The sequence below is a fragment of the Haliotis rubra genome, unplaced genomic scaffold (genome assembly GCF_003918875.1).
Source record: "Haliotis rubra isolate DU_JTF1 unplaced genomic scaffold, ASM391887v1 Scf806, whole genome shotgun sequence".
Classification (NCBI taxonomy): domain Eukaryota; kingdom Metazoa; phylum Mollusca; class Gastropoda; order Lepetellida; family Haliotidae; genus Haliotis; species Haliotis rubra.
In genome coordinates this window covers 336,935-360,257 of record NW_025767531.1, presented here as the reverse complement: position 1 = coordinate 360,257, position 23,323 = coordinate 336,935, and the positions used below count along the sequence as shown (strand labels likewise).

The 23,323-nt window shown below is 41.8% G+C and overlaps 1 protein-coding gene across 1 annotated transcript in view; it reads left to right on the top strand.

Moving 5' to 3' along the window:
- LOC124261739 (multidrug resistance-associated protein 1-like) overlaps nt 1-12,255 on the top strand; it is a 53,663-nt gene extending 41,408 nt beyond the window's left edge. The window contains exons 22-30 of the mRNA XM_046696090.1: nt 1,696-2,006; nt 2,320-2,519; nt 4,140-4,263; nt 5,414-5,515; nt 9,867-10,013; nt 10,135-10,293; nt 10,451-10,617; nt 10,926-11,120; nt 11,553-12,255. Of these exons, the coding sequence (XP_046552046.1) occupies nt 1,696-2,006; nt 2,320-2,519; nt 4,140-4,263; nt 5,414-5,515; nt 9,867-10,013; nt 10,135-10,293; nt 10,451-10,617; nt 10,926-11,120; nt 11,553-11,664 (1,517 nt within the window). The 3' untranslated portion in view covers nt 11,665-12,255. The remainder of the gene's footprint in view (nt 1-1,695; nt 2,007-2,319; nt 2,520-4,139; nt 4,264-5,413; nt 5,516-9,866; nt 10,014-10,134; nt 10,294-10,450; nt 10,618-10,925; nt 11,121-11,552) is intronic.
- The last annotated feature ends 11,068 nt before the right edge of the window (nt 12,256-23,323 follow it).

Below are 23,323 nucleotides of genomic sequence, written 5' to 3'. Positions count from 1 at the left end.
CGGATTCTACCTCCCCTGATATAACAAGAGTCTATTCTACCTCCCTGATAAAACATGAGTCCATTCTACCTCCCCTGATATAACAAGAGTCGATTCTACCTCCCCTGATATAACAAGAGTGGATTCTACCTCCCCTGATATAACAAGAGTCTATTCTACCTGATGATATAACAAGAGTCTATTCTACCTCCCTGATATAACAAGAGTGCATTCTACCTCCCCGATATAACAAGAGTGGATTCTACCTCCCCTGATATAACAAGAGTCTATTCTACCTCCTGATATAACAAGAGCGGATTCTCCCTCCCCTGATATAACAAGAGCGGATTCTACCTCCCCTGATATAACAAGAGTCTATTCTACCTCCCCTGATATAACAAGAGTCTATTCTACCTCTCCTGATATAACAAGAGCGGATTCTCCCTCCCCTGATATAACAAGAGCGGATTCTACCTCCCCTGATATAACAAGAGTCTATTCTACCTCCCCTGATATAACAAGAGTCGATTCTACCTCCCCTGATATAACAAGAGTCTATTCTACCTCCTGATATAACAAGAGCGGATTCTACCTCCCTGATATAACAAGAGTCGATTCTACCTCCCTGATATAACAAGAGTCTATTCTACCTCCCCTGATATAACAAGAGTCTATTCTACCTCCCTGATATAACAAGAGTCTATTCTACCTCCCCTGATATAACAAGAGTGGATTCTACCTCTCCTGATATAACAAGAGTCTATTCTACCTCCCTGATATAACAAGAGTCTATTCTACCTCCCCTGATATAACAAGAGTCTATTCTACCTCCCCTGATATAACAAGAGTCTATTCTACCTCCCTGATATAACAAGAGTCTATTCTACCTCCCTGATATAACAAGAGTCGATTCTACCTCCCCTGATATAACAAGAGTGGATTCTACCTCCCCTGATACAACAAGAGTCTATTCTACCTCCCCGATATAACAAGAGTCTATTCTACCTCTCCTGATATAACAAGAGTCTATTTTACCTCCTGATATAACAAGAGTGGATTCTACCTCCCCTGATATAACAAGAGTCTATTCTACCTCTCCTGATATAACAAGAGTCTATTCTACCTCTCCTGATATAACAAGAGTGGATTATACCTCCCCTCATATAACAAGAGTCGATTTTACCTCCCATGATATAACATGAGTCGATTCTACCTCCCTGATATAACAAGAGTCTACTCTACCTCCCCGATATAACAAGAGTGGATTCTCCTCCTGATATAACAAGAGTGGATTCTCCTCCCTGATATAACCTGATACAACAAGAGTGGATTCTACCTCCCCTGATATAACAAGAATGGATTCTACCTCCCCTGATATAACAAGAATCGATTCTACCTCCCCTGATATAACAAGAATCGATTCTACCTCCCCTGATATAACAAGAATCGATTCTACCTCCCCTGATATATAGTCCGTTATATATAGTCACCAGGTTTTCGCGAAAAGATGAGGGTATCTAGGCCCAGAGATAGCATCCTTCACAAAAAACTGTATCAGTAACTTTTGATGGATTTACTAAATCATTCAGTTCGTATATTAAGTTGGCTGGTGCAGTCCGATTGTTCACTCTTCATTGTTCCCTTTGTGAACCATATAAGACAAAGGACAATATTAAAAGGACAATGTCCAGTCAATCACTGCTGTCCTGGTTTCAGCTGTTATGATTCTATTCTACTCCATCCTGGCCGCCGTGAAAATGGTTCGGGCAGCTGGAAGGATGCACGCCAACATGCTGTCCAGGATTCTCAGATCTCCGATGTCCTTCTACGACACCACCCCTATCGGCCGGATCGTGAACCGCTTCTCTCGGGACGTGGAAACTGTGGACAACACCCTGCCCGCTCTTATCAGGATTTGGATCAACTGTGTGTTCAATGTCATGGGCACGCTCATCGTCATCAGCTACAGCACCCCCATTTTCTTGTCCGTGATCATCCCTCTCGCGATATTCTACTTTCTGGTGCAGGTACAGTACCACTATCTTCGTGTCTATTATCGTTCCCCTTGCGATACTCTACTTGGAAAGGCAGTGCCCTTTTCCCTGTCAGTCATTGTAAAGTTTTGCCATGGGTTGTACTCTCATATATCAGATGACACACTCACAGTGTCGCTCGAGCGTCGTCAAGTGTTAAATCGCAGACACTGGTAGGTGACACTGTGGCTGTTCTCTTAGCTTATCTAGGATAACAGGATGACCATCAATTGATGCGAGAACACTAGGTGAGACTTTGATGATATTATTTTCTCATTATTGCTTTTAATCGCACTTGTTTCTTCAGAGATTTTACATACAGACATCTCGTCAACTGAAGCGTCTGGAATCTACTACAAGGTCTCCCATCTATTCTCATTTTGGAGAGACAATCACGGGCGCCCCATCTATCCGGGCGTACAAGGTCAACGACAGATTCATCAGGGAATCCTCCGAAAGAGTGGACAAGAACTTGACCTTCTTCTCTGCTGGACTGGCATCTAACAGGTGACTTGATGCACGCATATTTAGTATGCTGTCCTTTTCCCGGCTAACCATGACACTCTGTAGGACTGACCACTACGTCCTGTCTATGTACAATTAAACCTGTCGGATTGTGTCGGATTAGACAGGTGTCGGTGTTGGCAGGTTTCACTGTAGTTCATATTAAGAGACACTCAAGAAGTACTTTTGGACCTACGACTAGCAGGGTTTGGCTGGACTGTAGTTATGGAGCAGTGTAACAATATTTGTCAGAGATACCTAAACAAATTGTTAAGCGGTCTTAGCACGGCAAACTAAAGTATGGCATAACGCGAGCTTCAACACTAATTTCAGAGTTGTCGAGGCATAGAATCGGTTTATTCTCACCAACTTTTCCATCATACTTACGGTGTTGTCAAAATCGAATTTGACGCATGAAGTGTTGTCAAACTCGTGTTGTTCAGAAACAACCAATCGCCAATCGCAGTCAGCGAATTTGTCATGTGACCGCACCGATAGAGACAAGGCGCGAAAGTTTGATAACATGTGTTTGACATGTGAAAATACGAGTTTGACAACTTTTGAATTTTTTAACAAGATGAGTTGACGTGTGAAGGCGGCTTTAGTCGCCCATCTGCCTTTAAAAGCAGACATGATAGGCAAGCAAAGGGGAACTGGAAGACAGCGGGAAGAGCGCGGACAGACCAGCGGATGGCAAGCCAGAGGCTAGGAGGGACGGACACTGACCAGCCTATCCAGCCATCTGCTGGCCAGTGTCAACCTGACTTCGCTGCCTCCCCCTGGTAGTGTTTGTCAGACTCGGCGTAAACTGCTAGCCCTACCTCACATAGATGCACACTCATCCTTTGTACGCCACTACGACTTGAAGACTGACAGATGTGTTCCAGCAGCACCAATTATGATTATGTCTGCATGATACCTATTCACAATTAAGTGGACAATTTTAGACTGATTGTGCTCCCTTCATTCAGGATCTAGTGTGTCTTTTTCTGAAAGTCTAGCGTCAGGTATGGATCTCCTCACATGGTTGTGAGCCGATGACAAGAGAGCTGCTGGGCGGCGTCAGAATTTTTATATTTTTTTGAAAGCGGGACAGCCTGGTGCTACATATTTGCCCTCTCGTGAACACCCGGTGTCATTGATTTTCAGTGGATCCTTCATATACTTTCCTAAACTATTTTGTCTTTTACGAAATCTGTGGTGGTTGTTTTCTGTTATTATGCTTGTATTCATATGTGTGGTGCTGTGCGTAGAGCTCAGATCTCGAATCAGTTAAAGTTAAGCAACATCGAGCTCGGACAGTCCTTGGATGGGTGACCGTGTTTGGCAGCTTGACTCCTGAAAGTTTCTAGGACTTCAGTCCTGCCCCACAACGAAACACATGCGATACATGTGGTCTCACCTTAGGCAAGTGAGTTTGTTCAAAGTTGTCTCTGTTCACACAGCAGAAAATGGGTGACTGTAACCTTCTAGCGCCAAACAGGCAGCTTGGGTTATCCGGGGTAATGATAATATTTTCAGATTCTGATTACAGCGTCCAGTGAGCAGCTAGTCAGATGGGGACTAGGCGCAATATAAATAAATTATTGTTATTTATTATGTTTTATTTTGTAACATTTTCAGGTGGCTTGCAGTGCGCCTGGAGTTACTTGGCAACTCAATAGTTCTGTTTGCAGCTCTTTTCTCCGTTATTACAACAGATCTACCCAGTGGAATTGTAGGTCTGTCTGTCTCGTACGCTCTGCAGGTAAATATTCCGTGGACTGTGCTGTTACAACATTACAACATAGGAAAACTAACGCTAAACTCCGTTACACTAACCATTGCTTGCTATCTTTGAGTGTCAACAAATACACTGTAATTTTAGATTCCTATTGCAAATAATGTACTATTCAATCTGTGTTATCTGATATTTCAGATTCGTGTTGCATTCGTTCAGTCATAACTAGAAAATAAACAAACGTTAGCTAGGATTCATATTTTTCAGATGCAGTGACACTGAACGTAATACGTTGCTTACAGTCTAGTATTATTTGTGAGTGAGTGAGTTTAGTTTTATGCACCACCCAGCAATGTTTTATTTGTGAGATGTGGAGGTCGTTTTTAACCCAGTTGTCCCATGTCCCGCAATCTGCCGTGCAGAGCTCTGTCCCTTGGGTCAGACATCTCTGATCGTGGGTGAAGCCCATTTCTGGTGTCCCCCGCGGTGATATTCCTGGAATATTGCTAAAAGCTGCGTAAAACTCACCTCACTCACTCACTGATCGTAGGTTCATTCCTTGCTCGTTGTGTGACCTGCTCTGTCACGAATGCGCAGGTAGGAAGTCGGACGGTGATTCTTCGTACCGAAATTGACGACAATCCGTCGGCTTCTGTCGATGATCTGGGCCCGTCTCCTTGACTGGGGACCGTCTCTCTGACTGAGTCAGTCAGGTTTTATGGGTGGAGACATTACGCCATGTGGTGCAAGGTCACTGACCCAAGCACATGTACATACGTAAGATCCGCCGACGTGAAGATGTGTTTCCTGACCTTTATAGATAAACCCTGCGGATGTGTATAATAACAGGGCGGTGGGGTATCGAAGTGGTTAAAGAGTTCGCTCGTCGCTCCGAAGGCTTCGATTTCCCACATGGGTACAATGTGTGAACAATATTTCCGGTGTCCCCCGCCGTGATATTGCTGGAATATTGCTTAAAGCGGCGTAAAACCACACTAACTCACTATAATTAGAGGGAATACACCGAATGTTTGCTGAATTCATTAAAGGAAGGAGATCAAATGTTGGTGCACTGTGGACACACATGGAAACAACAGCGTCTTTGGAATAAATGGTTCAGAGAAACCTTTAGAAATGGTTTGCACCATTACGATCGATAAATGATTTTGTCCTCCAGATTACCCAGTCTCTAAGCTGGATGGTTCGGATGACCTCTGACATCGAGGCCAACATCGTGTCTGTGGAGAGGATGAAGGAATATTCAGAGATATCAACAGAGGTGATGCCAATATGGCTGCTCAGTAACGTATATGCCACAAGACTTTCATAACTCCCGCAAATTAAAATGACCGACACTAAAATATGTTATTATAGCACCAGCTGCTGTCTCAGTAATTGCTTCCTGTGCTTCTTAAGTCCAGTACGTGCTAACACATGGAGAAACCCAGTTTCGTGCATAATAATAATTATAATAATACTAAATTTGTATAGCACCTATTTTCCAACTTTGAGCTGCTCAATGACTCTCATCATTGGAGAGAATTTACATATCACATGCTTGTTGAAACAAGAACGTTTTGAGACAGGTCTGGAAGATGTGTGATAGCTTCCTGTTTTGAGTTCAAATGGTAGATTGTTCCACAAGGTGGGGGCAATTTTGGAGAAGTCACGATCAGCAAGTTTAGTGGATGTTGAGGGAACTGAGAGATTGTACATATATCATCCAGGGTGCCGTTGTACAAAACAACCTTAGCGCTAAAATTACCTTAAGTCTATGTTAAGGTATGGGAGTTACGGTCACCTTAGTGCTAAAATTACCTAAGTCTATGTTAAGGTATGGGAGTTACGGTCACCTTAGCGCTAAAATTACCTTAAGTCTATGTTAAGGTATGGGAGTTACGGTCACCTTAGCGCTAAAATTACCTTAAGTCTATGTTAAGGTATGGGAGTTACGGTCACCTTAGTGCTAAAATTACCTTAAGTCTATGTTAAGGTATTGGAGTTACAGTCAACTTAGCGCTACAATTACCTGAAGTCTATGTTAAGGTATGGGAGTTACGGTCACCTTAGCGCTAAAATTACCTTAAGTCTATGTTAAGGTATGGGAGTTACGGTCACCTTAGCACTAAAATTACCTTAGCACTAAAATTACCTTAAGTCTATGTTAAGGTATGGGAGTTATGGTCACCTTAGCGCTAAAATTACCTTAAGTCTATGTTAAGGTATGGGAGTTACGGTCACCTTAGTGCTAAAATTACCCAAGTCTATGTTAAGGTATGTTAAGGTATTGGAGTTACGGTCACCTTAGCGCCAAAATTACCTTAAATCTATGTTAAGGTATGGGAGTTATGGTCACCTTAGCGCTAAAATTACCTTAAGTCTATGTTAAGGTATGGGAGTTATGGTCACCTTAGCGCTAAAATTACCCACGTCTATGTTAAGGTATTGGAGTTACAGTCACCTTAGCGCTACAATTACCTTAAGTCTATGTTAAGGTATGGGAGTTACGGTCACCTTAGCGCTCAAATTACCTTAAGTCTATGTTAAGGTATGGGAGTTACGGTTCAAAGATCGCGTTGAACAACGGCACTCTGGTGTATACATCTGCATCTGCATATCTGTATACATAGTATCGCAACTGCACAGATATCCCGCCATGTCGATAGTCGAACTGTCTGTTCAACAGTCCATTATTTACAGAACGCCATCATAGAGTGAAATATTACCATAGCGCTCCCATATGTCCTTCTCTAAACAACGTGAGAGAGCAAGGTTGCTTTGAGCATTATTGAAGGTATATCACGGCGTGGCTGGTTAAAAGGGGAGTAACGCCCGAAGTGATGACAGTTTCAGACGTTTACACTTTGTAGGTAATAGATGTGTAAGTAGAGAGTTGTCCCCCCTAGCAACCAGGGATTCGAACCCACAATCATAGGTATCAGGAGTGCTTTAGAATTTATAACAGTGACTAAACAGGAAATTACAGGTATAATTAAATGTTTGCCACTGAATAAAGCTGCGGGTCCCGACAGAATAAGTCATAAGCTTTTAAAAGAAACTGCTAATTCAATAAGTGCGCCATTATGTTTGCTTTTTGAATTGTCATTACGAAAAGGTGTGTATCCATCAGAATGGAAATTAGCACATGTAATGCCTGTATTCAAGAAAGGTGACAAAACTAAAGGATCAAACTACAGACCGATATCTTTCATAAGTTGTGTCGGTAAACTGTTTGAGAGAGCTGTATTCAAGCAGATATCTAACTATTTCAACGAGAACAAGTTATTGTACAAATACCAAGCTGGTTTTCAAGCTGGGAGTTCACCTGTCCATCAATTAATTGAAATATATCATCAAATATATGCCAAGTTCTAGATGATAAGGACCATAATTGTATGGTCTTTTGTGATGTTTCGAAGGCTTTTGATCGTGTTTGGCACAGAGGGCTTATACATAAATTGGAAATGTATGGTATTAAAGGTGATTGTTAGAGTGGTTATGTAATTACATATGTAATCGCCATCAAAAGGTCTTTGTTAATGGAGCGCTGTCTAAACCAAGGTTACTCCAAGCTGGCGTCCCACAGGGATCAGTGTTGGGTCCGTTTTTATTCATTGTTTATGTAAATGATATTGCTGATGACTTAGATTGCATAACGCGACTATTTGCAGATGACACATCATTAGGCAAGGCTTCTGGAAATCTTAACAGAATAGAAACCTCATTAAACGTAAATCTCAGAAGGTTCAACGACTGGGCAAACAAGTGGTTGATATCATACAACCCAGATAAGACAGAATCAGTACTTTTCTCACTTAAAGATGATATTTGCTCGATTAACTTATTATTTGACGATAAGATTGTAAAAACGGTAGAAGATCATAAACATTTGGGGATAATACTTTCATCGAAAGGCAAATGGTCCTCCCATGTATCTAATATTGTTTCCAAAACCTCTAAAAGGATTTACTCAATGAGAAAACTTAAATATATTCTTAACCGAAATACACTTCTAAAGATTTACACAGTTTTTATAAGACCTCGCTTTGAGTACGCATAGGAAGTCTGGGATGGCTGCGGAAAAGAACTAAGTTTAAAATTGGAAAGGCTCCGGATGGAAGCTGCAAGAATTATTACAAGACTTCCCAAATATTCTTCTTTTAATTCACTATATTATGAAACAGGCTTGGAAGCACTATCAGAGCGTAGAAGAATAAGAAAATTGTCTTTGTTCAATAATATTCAAAACAACAAAAGTCCAATCTACCTAAAATAAATAATTCCTCAGTTCGTGAGCTCCAGGAGTCAGTATAATCTAAGAAATTCAGGCAATATCTGCTTGCCAAGAACAAGAATGAAACATTCTCATGAGTCGTTCTTCCCATCGACTATAAGATGTAAGAAATTGTACTTCACTATCAAAGTTTAAATCGAGCATAATAACATCATATAACTCAGCTCCACCGTACTTTTCTTACGGTTTTAGAAAATTTAACATATTACATACTCAACTACGTCATGAAGCTAGTGGATTAAGTTACGATCTGTACAGAGTAGGGCTAATCATTGATCAATCCTGCGCATGTGGAAACCCATGCGAAATTGCTCATCACTATTTCTTAGAATGTTCTTTATACAATCAACATAGAAAGATCATGCTTATAGCTATTCAAGATGTATGTGGTAGTAATTCTGTGATTACATTATCTGTTATTTTAAACGGCATTGCAGATCTGACAAATCATAAAAATGAAATTATATTAAAAAATGTACATCAATATATATGCAAATCTAAACGATTCCAGTAGTCTTCTCTCTATACACCTTTTGTATTATAACATTTCCCCCTGTCATCTCTCAGTCTTTCTCTGTCTCTGTTTCTAATAATTGCTTGTGATGTAATTAGTTATTTTTAATATCTTGGAGAGGGGTTTAATAACTTGAAAAAACTTGTCCCCGATCCTTTTCACATTGTGAATAAAATATGTTTAAAGTAAACTATCTGGAATGTCCAAGGGAACACAACGACCTGTTGACTGAGCCATTTGTGACCCACTGATATCCGTTGATGTAGAAGGTAGACACAGGCTTGACATACGAGAGGAGAGCAAAACGTTTTGAGAACTCACTACCTAAAAAAAGTTGTGAAACAGCTAGTAGTATTGCATACATTGATCATTCATTTGAAACCTGTGAAAGTTTCTACACCTCGCAACACACGGTATCAATATTGTGATAACTGGAAGAGTGAGTGAGATATTGTGGTGACATCATGACTGTGTTCCTTTATACCCCGAAAGTCTGGATTGTTCCTGACAGTGCCGATCACTGGATTGTCTGGTCCAGACTTGACACGCAGCCTTCACATGGTTACTGCTGAACAAAGAAGCACGCATTTTGCCAAACGTTTATTTGCAATGAATAATGGACGTGAAATGATATCAATGATTTTGGGTTCGAATCCCGAGCTGACACGCCAAAATACAATAATCTTCAAGCTCATTAAACTCACTCACCCGCCGAGGAAGAAGCTCCAAGTCGTACAACTTAGTTGCATCAACTACCAGGGACTTTTCTGTGACGATGTGACGACATCTGCAGCTACAACACACCTTCATCACGTATTTCAGGCTGAGTGGAGCGACCTCTCGCGGCAACCCTCAGCGTCATGGCCAGAAGAGGGCAAGGTGAAGTTTGATGACTACATGACCCGATACAGACCTGGCCTTGACCTTGTGTTGAAGGGCATCTCGTGTGACATCAGAGGAGGGGAGAAGGTAATTCATTTGAAGATTTGTTTTATATCGTATGTGTAATTAAATGTTGCTATTCAAACGCTTGGTCTGGTTGTTATATAACATCAGTCATACACTGTGCATTCACTGCCTCTCCCTGCAGATCGGTATCGTGGGCAGAACCGGTGCTGGGAAGTCGTCTCTCACTGTGGCGCTGTTCCGGCTGATTGAAGCTGCTGGTGGTCGGATCGTTGTCGACGGTAGAGCTATTGATGATATGGGTCTGCATGACCTAAGGTCAAAGCTCACTATACTGCCCCAGGTAAATATCCGAGACATCACTTCCTTGTTTGAAGACATTACATTCAGTGATGACAACTTTTTTATGTTGGAAATTTTCTTAACCGTTTTAAGTTTATGGTGCGTCAGTGAAATAAGCACTGAGGTGTCATCTCCAGCTGATCTGTTCCTCCCTCCAGGACCCAGTCATCTTCTCTGGTACCCTGAGGATGAACCTTGACCCCTTCAACAGCCACAGCGATGAGGATCTGTGGCATGCGCTGGAGCACGCTCACCTGAAGACGTTTGTGACGGAGCTCCCTAGTCAGCTGGAGTACGAGTGTGGAGAAGGTGGATTGAACCTCAGGTAGGTTACGTGTAAGCATCTGTGGCAAGTATTTCAGCATGCTCACCTGAAGACGTTTGTGACGGAGCACCCCAGTCAGCAGGAGTATGGATGTGGAGAAGGTGGACAGAACTTAAGGTAGGTTACGTGTAAGGATCTGGGACAGGTGTTTGAGCACGATCATCGCAAACAACTTTGTGACGAATCTCTCAGATTCAGTACAACTGTCTCAGCCTCGGGTAAGTGTTACACACTTGTTGGTCGGAGGTGTATGATATGGGATCTTTAGAAACTGAGCTGCTTTATCCAATGAACGTGGCGTGTTTCAGTGTTGGGCAGAGGCAGCTGGTGTGTCTAGCTCGGACGCTGCTCAGGAAAACCAAGATCCTGGTCCTGGACGAAGCTACAGCAGCGGTTGACATGGAAACCGATGATCTGATCCAGAATACCATCAAGACGGAGTTCAGGGACTCGACTGTGATCACAATAGCTCATCGACTCAACACCATTATGGACTACGACAGGTGAGTTATGCATGTGGTCAGCTGTGTTCATTGTAGCTCACAGCCTCAACAACTTCGTGGACTACGACAGGTGAGTTATGCATGTGGTCAGCTTTGTTCATTGTAGCTCACAGCCTCAACAATCTCATGGACTACGACAGAAGAACTCATATTCTTGGGAAGGCCTACACTTTACATGTTTCTTAAGACCATTTAACATCATGAATAGGTGCTCATTGTCTCAAACACTTTCAAGTTATATTTTGTGAAGTAACATTTCTGCATTTATAGGTTTGAAATTCTGTTTTTCGTTAACGATCGAATTCGGTCGTTAACGGTTTCTGATAACCCCAATTATATAGAACATTACGTCATACCAATGGCATGAGCTTAATCCGGATCCGTCCGTGGCGGGATGGTTACCTGATGGAACCCTTGTGTTGCTGTTTCCAGGATCCTGGTGCTGGACCAAGGTCTCATCAAGGAGTTCGACTCCCCGGCGTCCCTCCTGGCAGATAAACACAGCGTCTTCTATGGAATGGCCAAGGATGCAAACCTGGTCTAGATGTCGCCCTTGTGGAACAGATGTCATTATCGTTCACATCAGCCTCATGATATCTCTGGTCCATCTGTGGATCTGGATCTGACATCTTTAGGCGTCTATGGACATGGGTTTTTTTTGTTTAGATCCTGTAATACAGTTTTGTTTCGTCTACGGATATCTTTGACCCGTCTTTGGGCAGCGATGATCCATCTGTTAATATCTTCGACCTAGTATGGACCACATTGTCATCTTTATGAATATTTAATCAGTATCTGGAAATCTTTGAATAACCCGTGGGAGTCAATAAATCACATGCACATATTTATGCCATCACTCATGATTGCAAAATCACTTCTGGTTATTGTAGGTCCACAGCCTAAGTATTCTTCGTTTAAATGTTTGGCAAAGATATGGAGATTTATTCAGATAATTAGCCCGTTTGCCACATCTGTGGCAATATTACAAATCTATCATTGTTGTTATTGGAACAGTAGTTGTAGGCGTGGCGACCGTCACTCGCCATGCAATGTATGTGGCAGTATGGAATATGTAAGTAGAGCGGAAAACACCTACACCTTAAAGTTTTAGTATTTTAATAGAAAGTGAAAAGTCTTCGTGATGACTTCCTGTATTTACTCAGGATCATAACACACACATTCAAATCAGGACTCAGCTGTGTCCTGAAGACGGATATATCTGTCATACTTGTCCCCGGCATTTTGTACATTCCTCGCCTGAGTGGGTTAGGTGGCTGACTTTGTGAGCTGGCGATTAGGTGGCTGAGTGGGTTAGAATGCTGACTTTGTGTGCTGGCCATTAGGTGGCTGGGTGGGTTAGGTGGCTGACTTTGTGAGCTGGCCATTAGGTGGCTGAGTGGGTTAGGTGGCTGACTTTGTGAGCTGGCGATTAGGTGGCTGGGTGGGTTAGGTGGCTGACTTTGTGTGCTGGCCATTAGGTGGCTGGGTGGGATAGGTGGCTGACTTTGTGAGCTGGCGATTAGGTGGCTGGGTGGGTTAGGTGGCTGACTCTGAAAGAGTGGTTCAGATGGGACCTCAGCCCAACAAGTGTACTAGAATCTGTACCCTACTCTGAAAGTGTAATTCCAAATATAACATGTTACACTTGACCACTTTCTGAATGGGATTGTTTTATTCTGAAAGGTCATGTCTCAAACAAGTTTGTCTCCACGCCTTGTCTCTGTGACCATGTTGTACAGGTATCAGGTGTCTGACAAGGCATTTTCTGATACATGGAGGCTGGAGAATTCTTGGTAAATATGAAGATATTGCAGGTGTAGTTGTGTGGTGTAACAAAGACAATCTATACTGGACAAAATAAGTTAGGGATATTGGAATTTTTATTATTGATATTTCGTCAGTGTGTCAATGAATAAATAGATTATTATTCATAACTTCAAAATTTACATATATCCCAAACTATTTTTGTCCAGTATACGTTTAGTTTGCTGATATTATTATTCTCAGATTGTAACAGTCTCTTCCTGAAAATGTGGATAGATAAATGATATAGTAGATACAGACATAACGAATGTTCGACTGAAGCGAAATTAATCAGGGTGTTGTTGACCAGCGTTATCTAGTCGTACATGGCAGGACTACTTCTGCTTGTTGTTATTTTAATCCAGATTAACGTGATGAGGTTGAAAAGATGCAGACTTTGTATTTGTACAAACAGATTCCCTTAAAACATCTCATGTTGCCATTAGTGCATTTGGCCTCATGCTGTTGGTGACTGTTTGTTCAAGATTCAAGATTTCTATTACAGTATTAGAGGCCTCCAGCCCAAAGGACATGTTTTGTCTGAGAAACCTCCTTTCACAGAAGGTTTAAATAAAAGTGAATGAATGCAAACAAATGATACAAATGCAATATAAATAGTGAAACAGAATGCAAAGAGAACATTTGAAACAGCTTTTACCCACATGTGGAATATTGTATATTGTATGAACGCTTTAGTCACTTTTGATATTAAAGTTTACCTCCCTTGATAAGACTGTCAGCCAGACTGACTGACTGACTATGGTTTTACGCCGTTTTTAGCAACATTCCAGCAATATCAAGGCGGGGGACACCAGAAATGGGCTTCACAAATTGTACCCATGTGGGGAATCGAACACGGGGTTTCGGCGTGACGAGCGAACGCTTTAACCACTAGGCTACCCCACCGCCCCTCTGTCAGCCAGAGGTTTTGTTTTGCTTGGATAAATAGTTATTTCTCTTTCTTTTGGCAGACACATTGAAGTTTTAGGTTTCCAGATGGAAATTTATTCATATCTTTGGTGATGTTTTGGTGACTGTATTCATGTGAGACTGCTGACGCTGAAAGCTAATCATTGCACTGTTGCAGTTTATGTAGATGTTTGTGAAAGTCTGCTTTTCGGTGCAAACACATGTTCCACTTTAAATTAGTATACTCGTAGAAACGAATATGGGAACACATGAAAGTACAAGTGTTCCTTTATTTATTTCCAGAATTTCACTCACAGTGCAATACATACCTTGTGAAGAAACCAGGAAAAGAATAAAGGAACACCTGTACTTTCATGTGTTCCCTTATTTGTTTCAATGAGTATATAGAATTTTAAATATGTCATGATTTAGTATACACCGCCGGTAATAACATAATTTTACTTGAGGAAAAGGTGTTGTGTTGTTTTTCAATTGGTTAATTATACAACGTATGTGTTGATTTCTACTATTATTTGAGACTAACAAGCAAAACGTTATCAAATATTCCGCTTTTATGTCAATCGCTTGTAAATGGTCTTCACGCATTAGAAAAAGAACACTCATGAGAAGGGGCGGTGGGGTAGCCTAATGGTTAAAGCGTTGACTCGTCACGCCGAAGACCCGGGTTCGAATCCCCCCATGGGTACAATGTGTGAAGCCAATTTCTGGTGTCCCCCGCCTTGATATTGCTGGAATATTAAAGCGGCGTAAAACCAAACTCAGTCAGTCAGTCACTCATGAGAAAATATAAACTGATAAGTTATTGTTCTACCCTTTGATCGCTAAGAATGGTGGACCTGAAAGGAGACTGAAGTCCCGGCTACAAAGTATCTAATTCTTTTCTCACATAGTTTAGTTATAAACCGTGTTCTTGTACTATAAGGGGCCTCGGTGGGGTAGCCTCATGGTTAAGGCGCACGCTCATCACGCCGAGGACCCGGGTTCAATTCATCACATGGGCACAATGTGTGAAGCCATATCTGGTGTGTTTCTAGTGATCCTGATGGAAAAATGATAGATATGATGTGAGAGTCAATGTTTTGCATACGAGTGCCCTCCTAAGTACCAAGTTCCAATGATACTACAGGGTGATCATGCAGTATGAGCCAATGTAACCTATACCTTGTGTTGAGTAACTGTATACGAGACAGGTTGTTAGGTTGGTTTGCACATTATTGTTTGTTGTCATGATGGGTGGTAATAGTAAGTGAATGAAGCTCTCGTAAAATACCAAGAGACATTGTTCCTGAGTTATTTTAGTGACATACCTTCACCCAAGCCGGATGGCATCCTGTACCCCTCTCGTGGCCGTGTTTACAACTGGGCCTGTCTAAGCGCAAACGGTCATGGGGATGAAAATAGTCTAGTACTATTACAAAGAAAAGATAACTCTGAAATTACAAACATGACTCATATAATATCATATATCCCGTGGCTAAAAGAGCAATACAGTCATTCTCTTTGTAAACATGTTTCAGTGTTTAAAGTTTCTGATCCTTTAGCTCAACGTTTATGCTTAGATTTTGCTTTGCTTAGTTTAGCGAAGTTCAACGGTGCCGCCATTTTCCTGCTTCGAAATGCGTTTTACTACGCGCGATTTGATTGGTTTGCCACGATTCTTGGCAATAATGGCGTACGATTACGAGTCTTCTTGTAGGTCACGGAAAAAGGCGAGTAGTTACGAATGAATGGCATCAAGAAGCAAAATGCTTCCATAGTAGATTACAAAACAAATTAAAAGATCACAAACCCCCCTCAACAGCTATTGCATCCACATGAAGGTACACTTTCACCTTCATATAGCAATAAAATCAAAATAAATGACTTGCTCAACCAGCTCCTTTTCATGGTACAGGAAACTAAACAGACCAGGTCCGCACTAAATGTAGCCCGCGTGAAAGCATAAGACATCGTGTTAGAAATAACAACACTAGATATTGAAAGACATGGCCAGTTTTAATTTCCGGATGGATGCAAATTATAAAACATAAACATCTTACAAATCTTACAAACATCTTACATAAAATCATCCAATCACAGCTGCCACATGATTCATTCAGTCACCAGTGACGGCTGTACATTCTCGGTCTACATTCTGGTGTAGTTTTGTATCCCCAAATTACATGACACGTGTGATGGGAATGTTCCTGGTATAAGAAAAGCAACACTCTTTTAAAAATAATTAAGTAAGCCTCTGCTGAAGGTAGGCTCGATTTGTACTATCCATACACCGCGATACAATGACATGACTCGTACATTTAGGAATCAGTCTGAGTACGTGACTGATTTTGATTTTATGTCGCAGTTAGCAATATTCCAGCAATATCACTGCGGGGAACATCAGGAATTGTCTTCACACATTGTACCCACGAGGGGAAACGGACCCACTTCTTCGACGTGACAAGCAAACACTTTAACCATGACGCTACCGCACCGCCCCGGAATCAGTAGCAAGTAGTGATAACACCTAGATAACTACCTGGATAACACCAGGATAACTACCTGGATAACACCTGGATAACTACCTGGATAACACCTGGATAACTACCTGGATAACACCTGGATAACTACCTGGATAACACCTGGATAACTACCTGGATAACACCTGGATAACTACCTGGATAACACCTGGATAATTACCTGGATAAAACCTTGATAACTACCTGGATAGCACCTGGATAACTACCTGGATAACACCTGGATAACTACCTGGATAACACCTGGATAACTACCTGGATAACACCTGGATAACACCTGGATAACTACCTGGATAACACCTGGATAACTACCTGGATAACACCTGGATAACTACCGCCAAGACCGAATCGATTCTAACCTGACTTGCTACTTAACACCTTGTCTCATGTCGACGGGATACCTTTCTGAAAACAATGACTTGAAGCCAGCTCTCAAAACCATTCCTGATACAAAACTCGAGCACGTGGCCAGTTCAGTACTTTCAGCAGTAACGTAATATTATTGACATTTGTGATTGCAGTGTCGTTCAATATGGGTATTCGTAGATGCAGTGTCGTTCAATAAGGGTATTCGTAGATGCAGTGTCGTTCAATATTGGTATTCGTAGATGCAGTGTCGTTCAATATGGGAATTTGTAGATTCAGTGTCGTTCAATATTGGTATTCGTACATACAGTGTCGTTCAATATTGGTATTCGTAGATGTAGTGTCGTTCAATATGGGTATTCGTAGATGCAGTGTCGTTCAATATTGGTATTCGTAGATGCAGTGTCGTTCAATATGGGAATTTGTAGATGCAGTGTCGTTCAATATTGGTATACGTAGATGCAGTGTCGTTCAATATTGGTATTCGTAGATGCAGTGTCGTTCAATATGGGAATTTGTAGATGCAATGCCGTTCAATATTGGTATTCGTAGATGCAGTGTCGTTCAATATTTGTATTCGTAGATGCAGTGTCGTTCAATATGGGTATTCGTAGATGCAGTGTCGTTCAATATGGGTATTCGTAGATGCAGTGTCGTTCAATTTGGGTATACGTACATGCAGTGTCGTTCAATATTGGTATTCGTGGATGCAGTGTCGTTCAATATGGGTATTCGTTGATGCAGTGTCGTTCAATATGGGAATTTGTAGATGCAGTGTCGTTCAATATTGGTATTCGTAGATGCAGTGTCGTTCAATATTGGTATACGTAGATGCATTGTCGTTCAATATTGGTATTCGTAGATGCAGTGTCGTTCAATATGGGTATTCGTAGATGCAGTGTCGTTCAATATTGGTATACGTAGATGCAGTGTCGTTCAATTTGGGTATACGTACATGCAGTGTCGTTCAATTTGGGTATTCGTAGATGCAGTGTCGTTCAGTATGGGTATACGTAGATGCAGTGTCGTTCAATTTTGGTATAGGTAGATACAGCATCGTTCAGTATGGGTATACGTAGATGCAGTGTCGTTCAGTATGGGTATACGTAGATGCAGTGTCGTTCAGTATGGGTATTCGTAGATGCAGTGTCGTTCAATATGGGTATACGTACATGCAGCCACATACTTAACCCATTGAATCGCCTCTTGCGATGATACGCCCGCGAAGATCCGGGTTCGGATTGGTATTCATCAACCCATGCTTGTCGTTAGAGGTTACTCATGGGATAGGCTGAGTATCCATGGTAACAATGATCTCAACGAAGTTACCGGTCTTCTTGTAACTGAAGTAGCAGTGGGGTAGCCTAGCGGTTAAAGCGTTCGCCCGTCGAGCCAAAGACCGGGGTTCGATTCCCCACATGGGTACAATGTGTGAAGCCCATTTCTGGTGTCCCCCGCCTTGATATTGCTGGAATATTGCTAAAAGCGGCGTAAAACCGAACTCACTCACTCACTCACTCTTGTAACTTGAGACGTATTGTGAGATGAGATGCAAGTGTTAGCTCCGCCTATGTACCTAAGATCTAAGATTCTCCAAGTCTCGGGGCAGAACATTGTTGAAGGCCGTTAGGGCTATAGTAGTCTGTACTACCTTCCACAACACTGTCTAACTATAGTACTACTCTGAATATAGCTCACAACTGCTCCTCAATGAACAGGCGAATCGTTAGTTATTTATTTGTCAGCTCTTGCAGGGTGATTTGTAGTAACTGAGTCATTCTTTGACAAAACAGTATGTTGGAATATCATGTCAAGATTCAAGATTTCAGTTGAATATTGTTTAAAGCCCCTTTTAACAATATTAAGGTAAAACCACGGCATGTTAGCTAATTTGTATGGTTCACTTGTAAAAACATTTTATCTTTTCCAGTACCTTCCAACCATGTTTGTTTTTTTCCGGAAGCATGCACGTTATATTCTTGCTGAGTGGAGACCACATATCTACCTCAGAATATTACGAACACTCGAGAATTTTTTCTGCAAAAAAAAAAAAAAAATGCCACAAAATAGAAAGAATGTTTTCAGGAATGGTGTGGAAATTGTATTGAAATCTCTGAGGAAAGCCAACTGAAAATTCCAGAGAATAGTCCCGAGTTTCTATAGAAACTGATTCCACGGGGCGTAACATATTCCTTTGGAATTGTCCTCCGGAAGCGGATATGGCGACATTCCAGACCCAGCGTCGGCAATAACTACAGGTATCCATAACAACACGTTGTATGACATAAGGAATGCTCCGTAACTGACGCATGTTTCTAAAATATCACGACATAAAGTGGGGTCTTATACGTTTCGCTGGAACAAACCCTTTGTTGTATCTTTACTGGATAATGACATGAGTTAATCCTAATGAAAGCTTTTTAGCGGTAATGCGTCAGGATTGTGTCGGTAATGAACACTATATTTCAAATTAGTGCAAAAATAAATGATTCCCCCCAAAAAAGTCTGTCAATGAGCATCATGGCCGGTCGTATATTACACACCATGGCCTCCACAGCCAATAATCATCCAGGCTTTAATGCGTTGTAAGGTCGGAAGCTATCTACACAGGATACCCAATCAGAGCAGATCAGTCGACGTTTTATGTCGAGCTCCAGGATGCCTGATTCAGACACAGCAGACCCAATCAGAGCAGACCAGTCGATGTTTTATGTCGAGCTCCAGGATGCCTGATTCAGACACAGCAGACCCAATCAGAGCAGACCAGTCGATGTTTTATGTCGAGCTCCAGGATTGCCTCAGAGCAGACCAGTTGTTTTATGTCGAGACCAGGATGCCTGATTCAGACAGACCCAATCAGAGCAGACCAGTCGATGTTTTATGTCGAGCTCCAGGATGCCTGATTCAGACACAACAGACCCAATCAATCGATGTTTTATGTCGAGCTCCAGGTTGCCTGATCAGACCCGATGTTTTATGTGGAGCTCCATGTGGGTGCCATTTTCAGACACAGTATACGATCAGACCAGGTGATCGCATTATGTTTTGGTATTATGTGATCGGAATCGAACCAACGACCTTCCGCTCTCCTGTCAGACGCCCTATCCACTCAGCTAAAGACTCAATTTAACCCTTTCACTTCTCCCGTCATCGGCCTAAATATAATTTGATTCTGATGTGAACATGTATCTGTATCTCAGGTATGCAACTCCCGCGGGCAATATCTTAAACAGTTTCTTAAATATCACGTGTAAAATCGTAAACTAGTTCCTCCTTCAGTTACCAGACCGAATCCCCGCAAGGATCTGATCCACATACACAGCGAATTCTTCTGAAAGGAAAGTCAACACACCAAAGTTAGAGGTGTCATGTTTCAACGAAGCAGTACGTTTTTGAGAAGTTCTTATATAAATACTGTTTCAAAAATGTCAAAAGTGTTAGTTTTTTTTCAATTTCGTTTGATTTTTTTCTGAAAGTAAGAAGCTATATCTGCTCCACAGAAGTTTCAAGGATTAAGAATGGTTTGGGCACGGAAACCCTGGAGTGTATAAAGTCTACCGACTGCGGGTATCCACACACAAAACGTGAACAAGGAACATGTTCTTGCTGGAGTTGATGTTCTTGGTCTTGATGTTGACTGTGAACAGTGGACAGATTCCAGTCTTCCGACACTCTGTACACGCTACACAGTATAGACAAATGAGACAAACCAAAAACTCCGCACACACTCCAAACTTCGGAATACCAACAAACACCCCAAACACTTCAAACTTCGGAATACCAAACGATACCTCAAACTCTCGACAGATACAAAACTCCGGGCAGACACCAAACTCTGGACACTCTCCACTCTCTCGTCACAAGTCACACCCTGGACACACACCACGCCCTGAAAACACACCGCCCTCAGAAGACATGGAATCTTATGTGAAGGAAAGCTTTAGCCCCATTGGTATCGTGCTGTGCAGGATGAAGTGTTCAGCTAGAGGATGGTGCGTTACCTGTGGCTTTGATAAGGTTACACTGTCATGTGTCATGTTGACGCTGGCCGTCGCTGTGCCAGAAGTTCGGGGGACTCTAACATTGATGCCCAAACATCTAATACAGGCAGGTTTCTGGTGGCATATCTAGTCTATGTTGTTTGTACCCGTGAAGATCCGGGTTAGAATATTGATCTTCAGTAACCCATACTTGTCGTAACAGGCGACTAACGGGATCGGGTAGTCAGGCTCGCTGACTGGGTTGACACATATCATCGTATCCCAATTGCGCAGATCGATGTTCATGTTGTTGATCATTGGATTGTCTGATCCAGACTCGATTATGTACAGACCGCCGCCATATAGCGAGAATATTGCTGAGTCCGGCGTAAAACTAAACTCACTCACTCACTTTGTTGTTTGTACATTTCGTATGTCATTGACAATGCTACTCGTTGTAAATGCATTATTGGATGACGTATCACATCCAACTATACAATATCTGTTGACAGAAAGGAATCTGTAAGTGGTCCGTGTAACAAACCCTAACGTTAGTACCTTGCATTTGAATTGCTTTTTTGAATTGATATTAACGAAGTCAAAGCTTTTGAACTTGTTTTACCATATCAAACAACCAACTAACTTCAACATTTCCTTGAATATTAGCACACATTTTCGCAAATTTGCAGGATTCTTCATTCTCCTGTTCCCAGAAGATGTGCGGAGCGGATTTCAATTGTTTGACGGGTTATGGTGGCATCAGCAGATGTGTTCGTGGTAAGATGTAACAGTTTCCTGCACTAAACCTTGTTTAGGTTGTGTGTAAATATTCAGTCGGTGTACCGGTGTTGTTTAGTTATGTGGGCAGTCTAGTGGGTAAAGCGTTCGCTCGTCACGCCGAAGACCCGGGTTCGATTACCTACATGGGTACAATGTGTGAAGCCCTTTTCTTGTGTCCCCCGCTGTGATTGTTAGAATATTGCTCAAAGCAGCGTGAAACTATACTCACTCACTATTGACCGAGTTTGATTCAAATCTGTGAGCAATAGTGTTCCAGAAATCCGTTGGTCCCGTATGTTTGACTTTGTATGTCGACATGATCCATGATCATGTCAACCGGTATCAAAGAGATCACTAAATGGTTCACAATTTACAGTGGTGTATTTGTCATAATAGAGTTTGGGGCTTGTTTATCAACAAGGATATTTTTTAAATGTATTGTTTCAAGTCAAAACATCGATTACGCAACAGTCTCGTTTCCTGCTGACTGGGTTCCGTCCTATTGCGCAACTTAGTACAATAACCAGTCCAGAATTTTGAGACCAACTCATTCAACTGGATATATAAATATTAATCAGTATTATTTGATACATCTAATCACTTGTATATTGGAACACTACGCTCCTTCTAATCCTTGCAAACACGTCGTGCAGCGTGCTCTGTCGTACGGCGTGATCTGACGAACAGAAATCTACAAATCGTGGAAATCTCAAAACAAGGCTCTGCCGCTAGAAAAGTTTGGCGGTCTTGTACGGCCTTGATATTCTATCAATCACATTGTACGTTACAAAAATGCACGTAATGTGCGCAAAAAATATATAACAGGTGTAACCAGTGAGCCATATGAATCGTGAATCATTTAACGACCTCATCAAATAGGGAAGTCTTTGACGGTAGTCTGTCTTAGTAAACGTCGTGCTGCCTAAACCCAACATTCAAAAGGTTTTCACTCATAACATTTTTGGAAACATGGGTGAATCATTATGGACACATTTTTATGTGTTTTGTTTATTCAAACCTTGCTTTTCTACCAGAAAATATATTTTCCTGAATGTTTAGGCATTCTTGGTTCAAGACGCTTTTCTTCTGACCAAGATCAGGTTCCAGTGTTTGGATTAGAGGACGCTTGCGACCCGTAAAGATCCGGGTTAGAATCGGTCTTCAGCAGCCGATGCTTGTGGTAAGAGACGACTAACGGGATCGGGTGGTCAGGCTCGCTGACTTGGTTGACACATGTCATCGTATCCCAGTTGCGTAGATCGATTCTCTTGCTGTTGATCACTGGATCGTCTGGCCCATACTCGATTATTTTCAAACCGCGCTCTATAGTTGGAATATGGTTTTTCATAAACAAAGACACAGTTTTCACAACTGAGTGAGGGGGTTTGGCTTTACGCCGCCTTTAGCAATATTTCTGCAATATGACGGCTGGGGAAACCAGAAATGGGCTTCACACAATGTGCCCATGTGGGGAATCGAACCCGGGTCTTCGGCATGACGAGCCGACGCTTGAGCCACTAGGTTACTCCACCGCCCTATTGACAAATGAAGGTTTTGCTGATGACATAAACTGTTTCCCGATAAGCCATATATTTGGTGTCGATGTTCTCAATCCAGTTGCAAATCTAAGAAATGTTTTAAAATACGTCCTCAGTAAAACAGGTTTATTTATCTATGGATGGTTCACTTTGTTGTTTAACGTCGCACTCAGCAATATTCGAGCTATATGGCAGCGGTCTGTAAATAATCAAGTCTGGACCAGACAATCCAGTGATCAGCATCATGAGAATCGACTTTCGCAATCGGGATACGAAAACATGTGTCAACC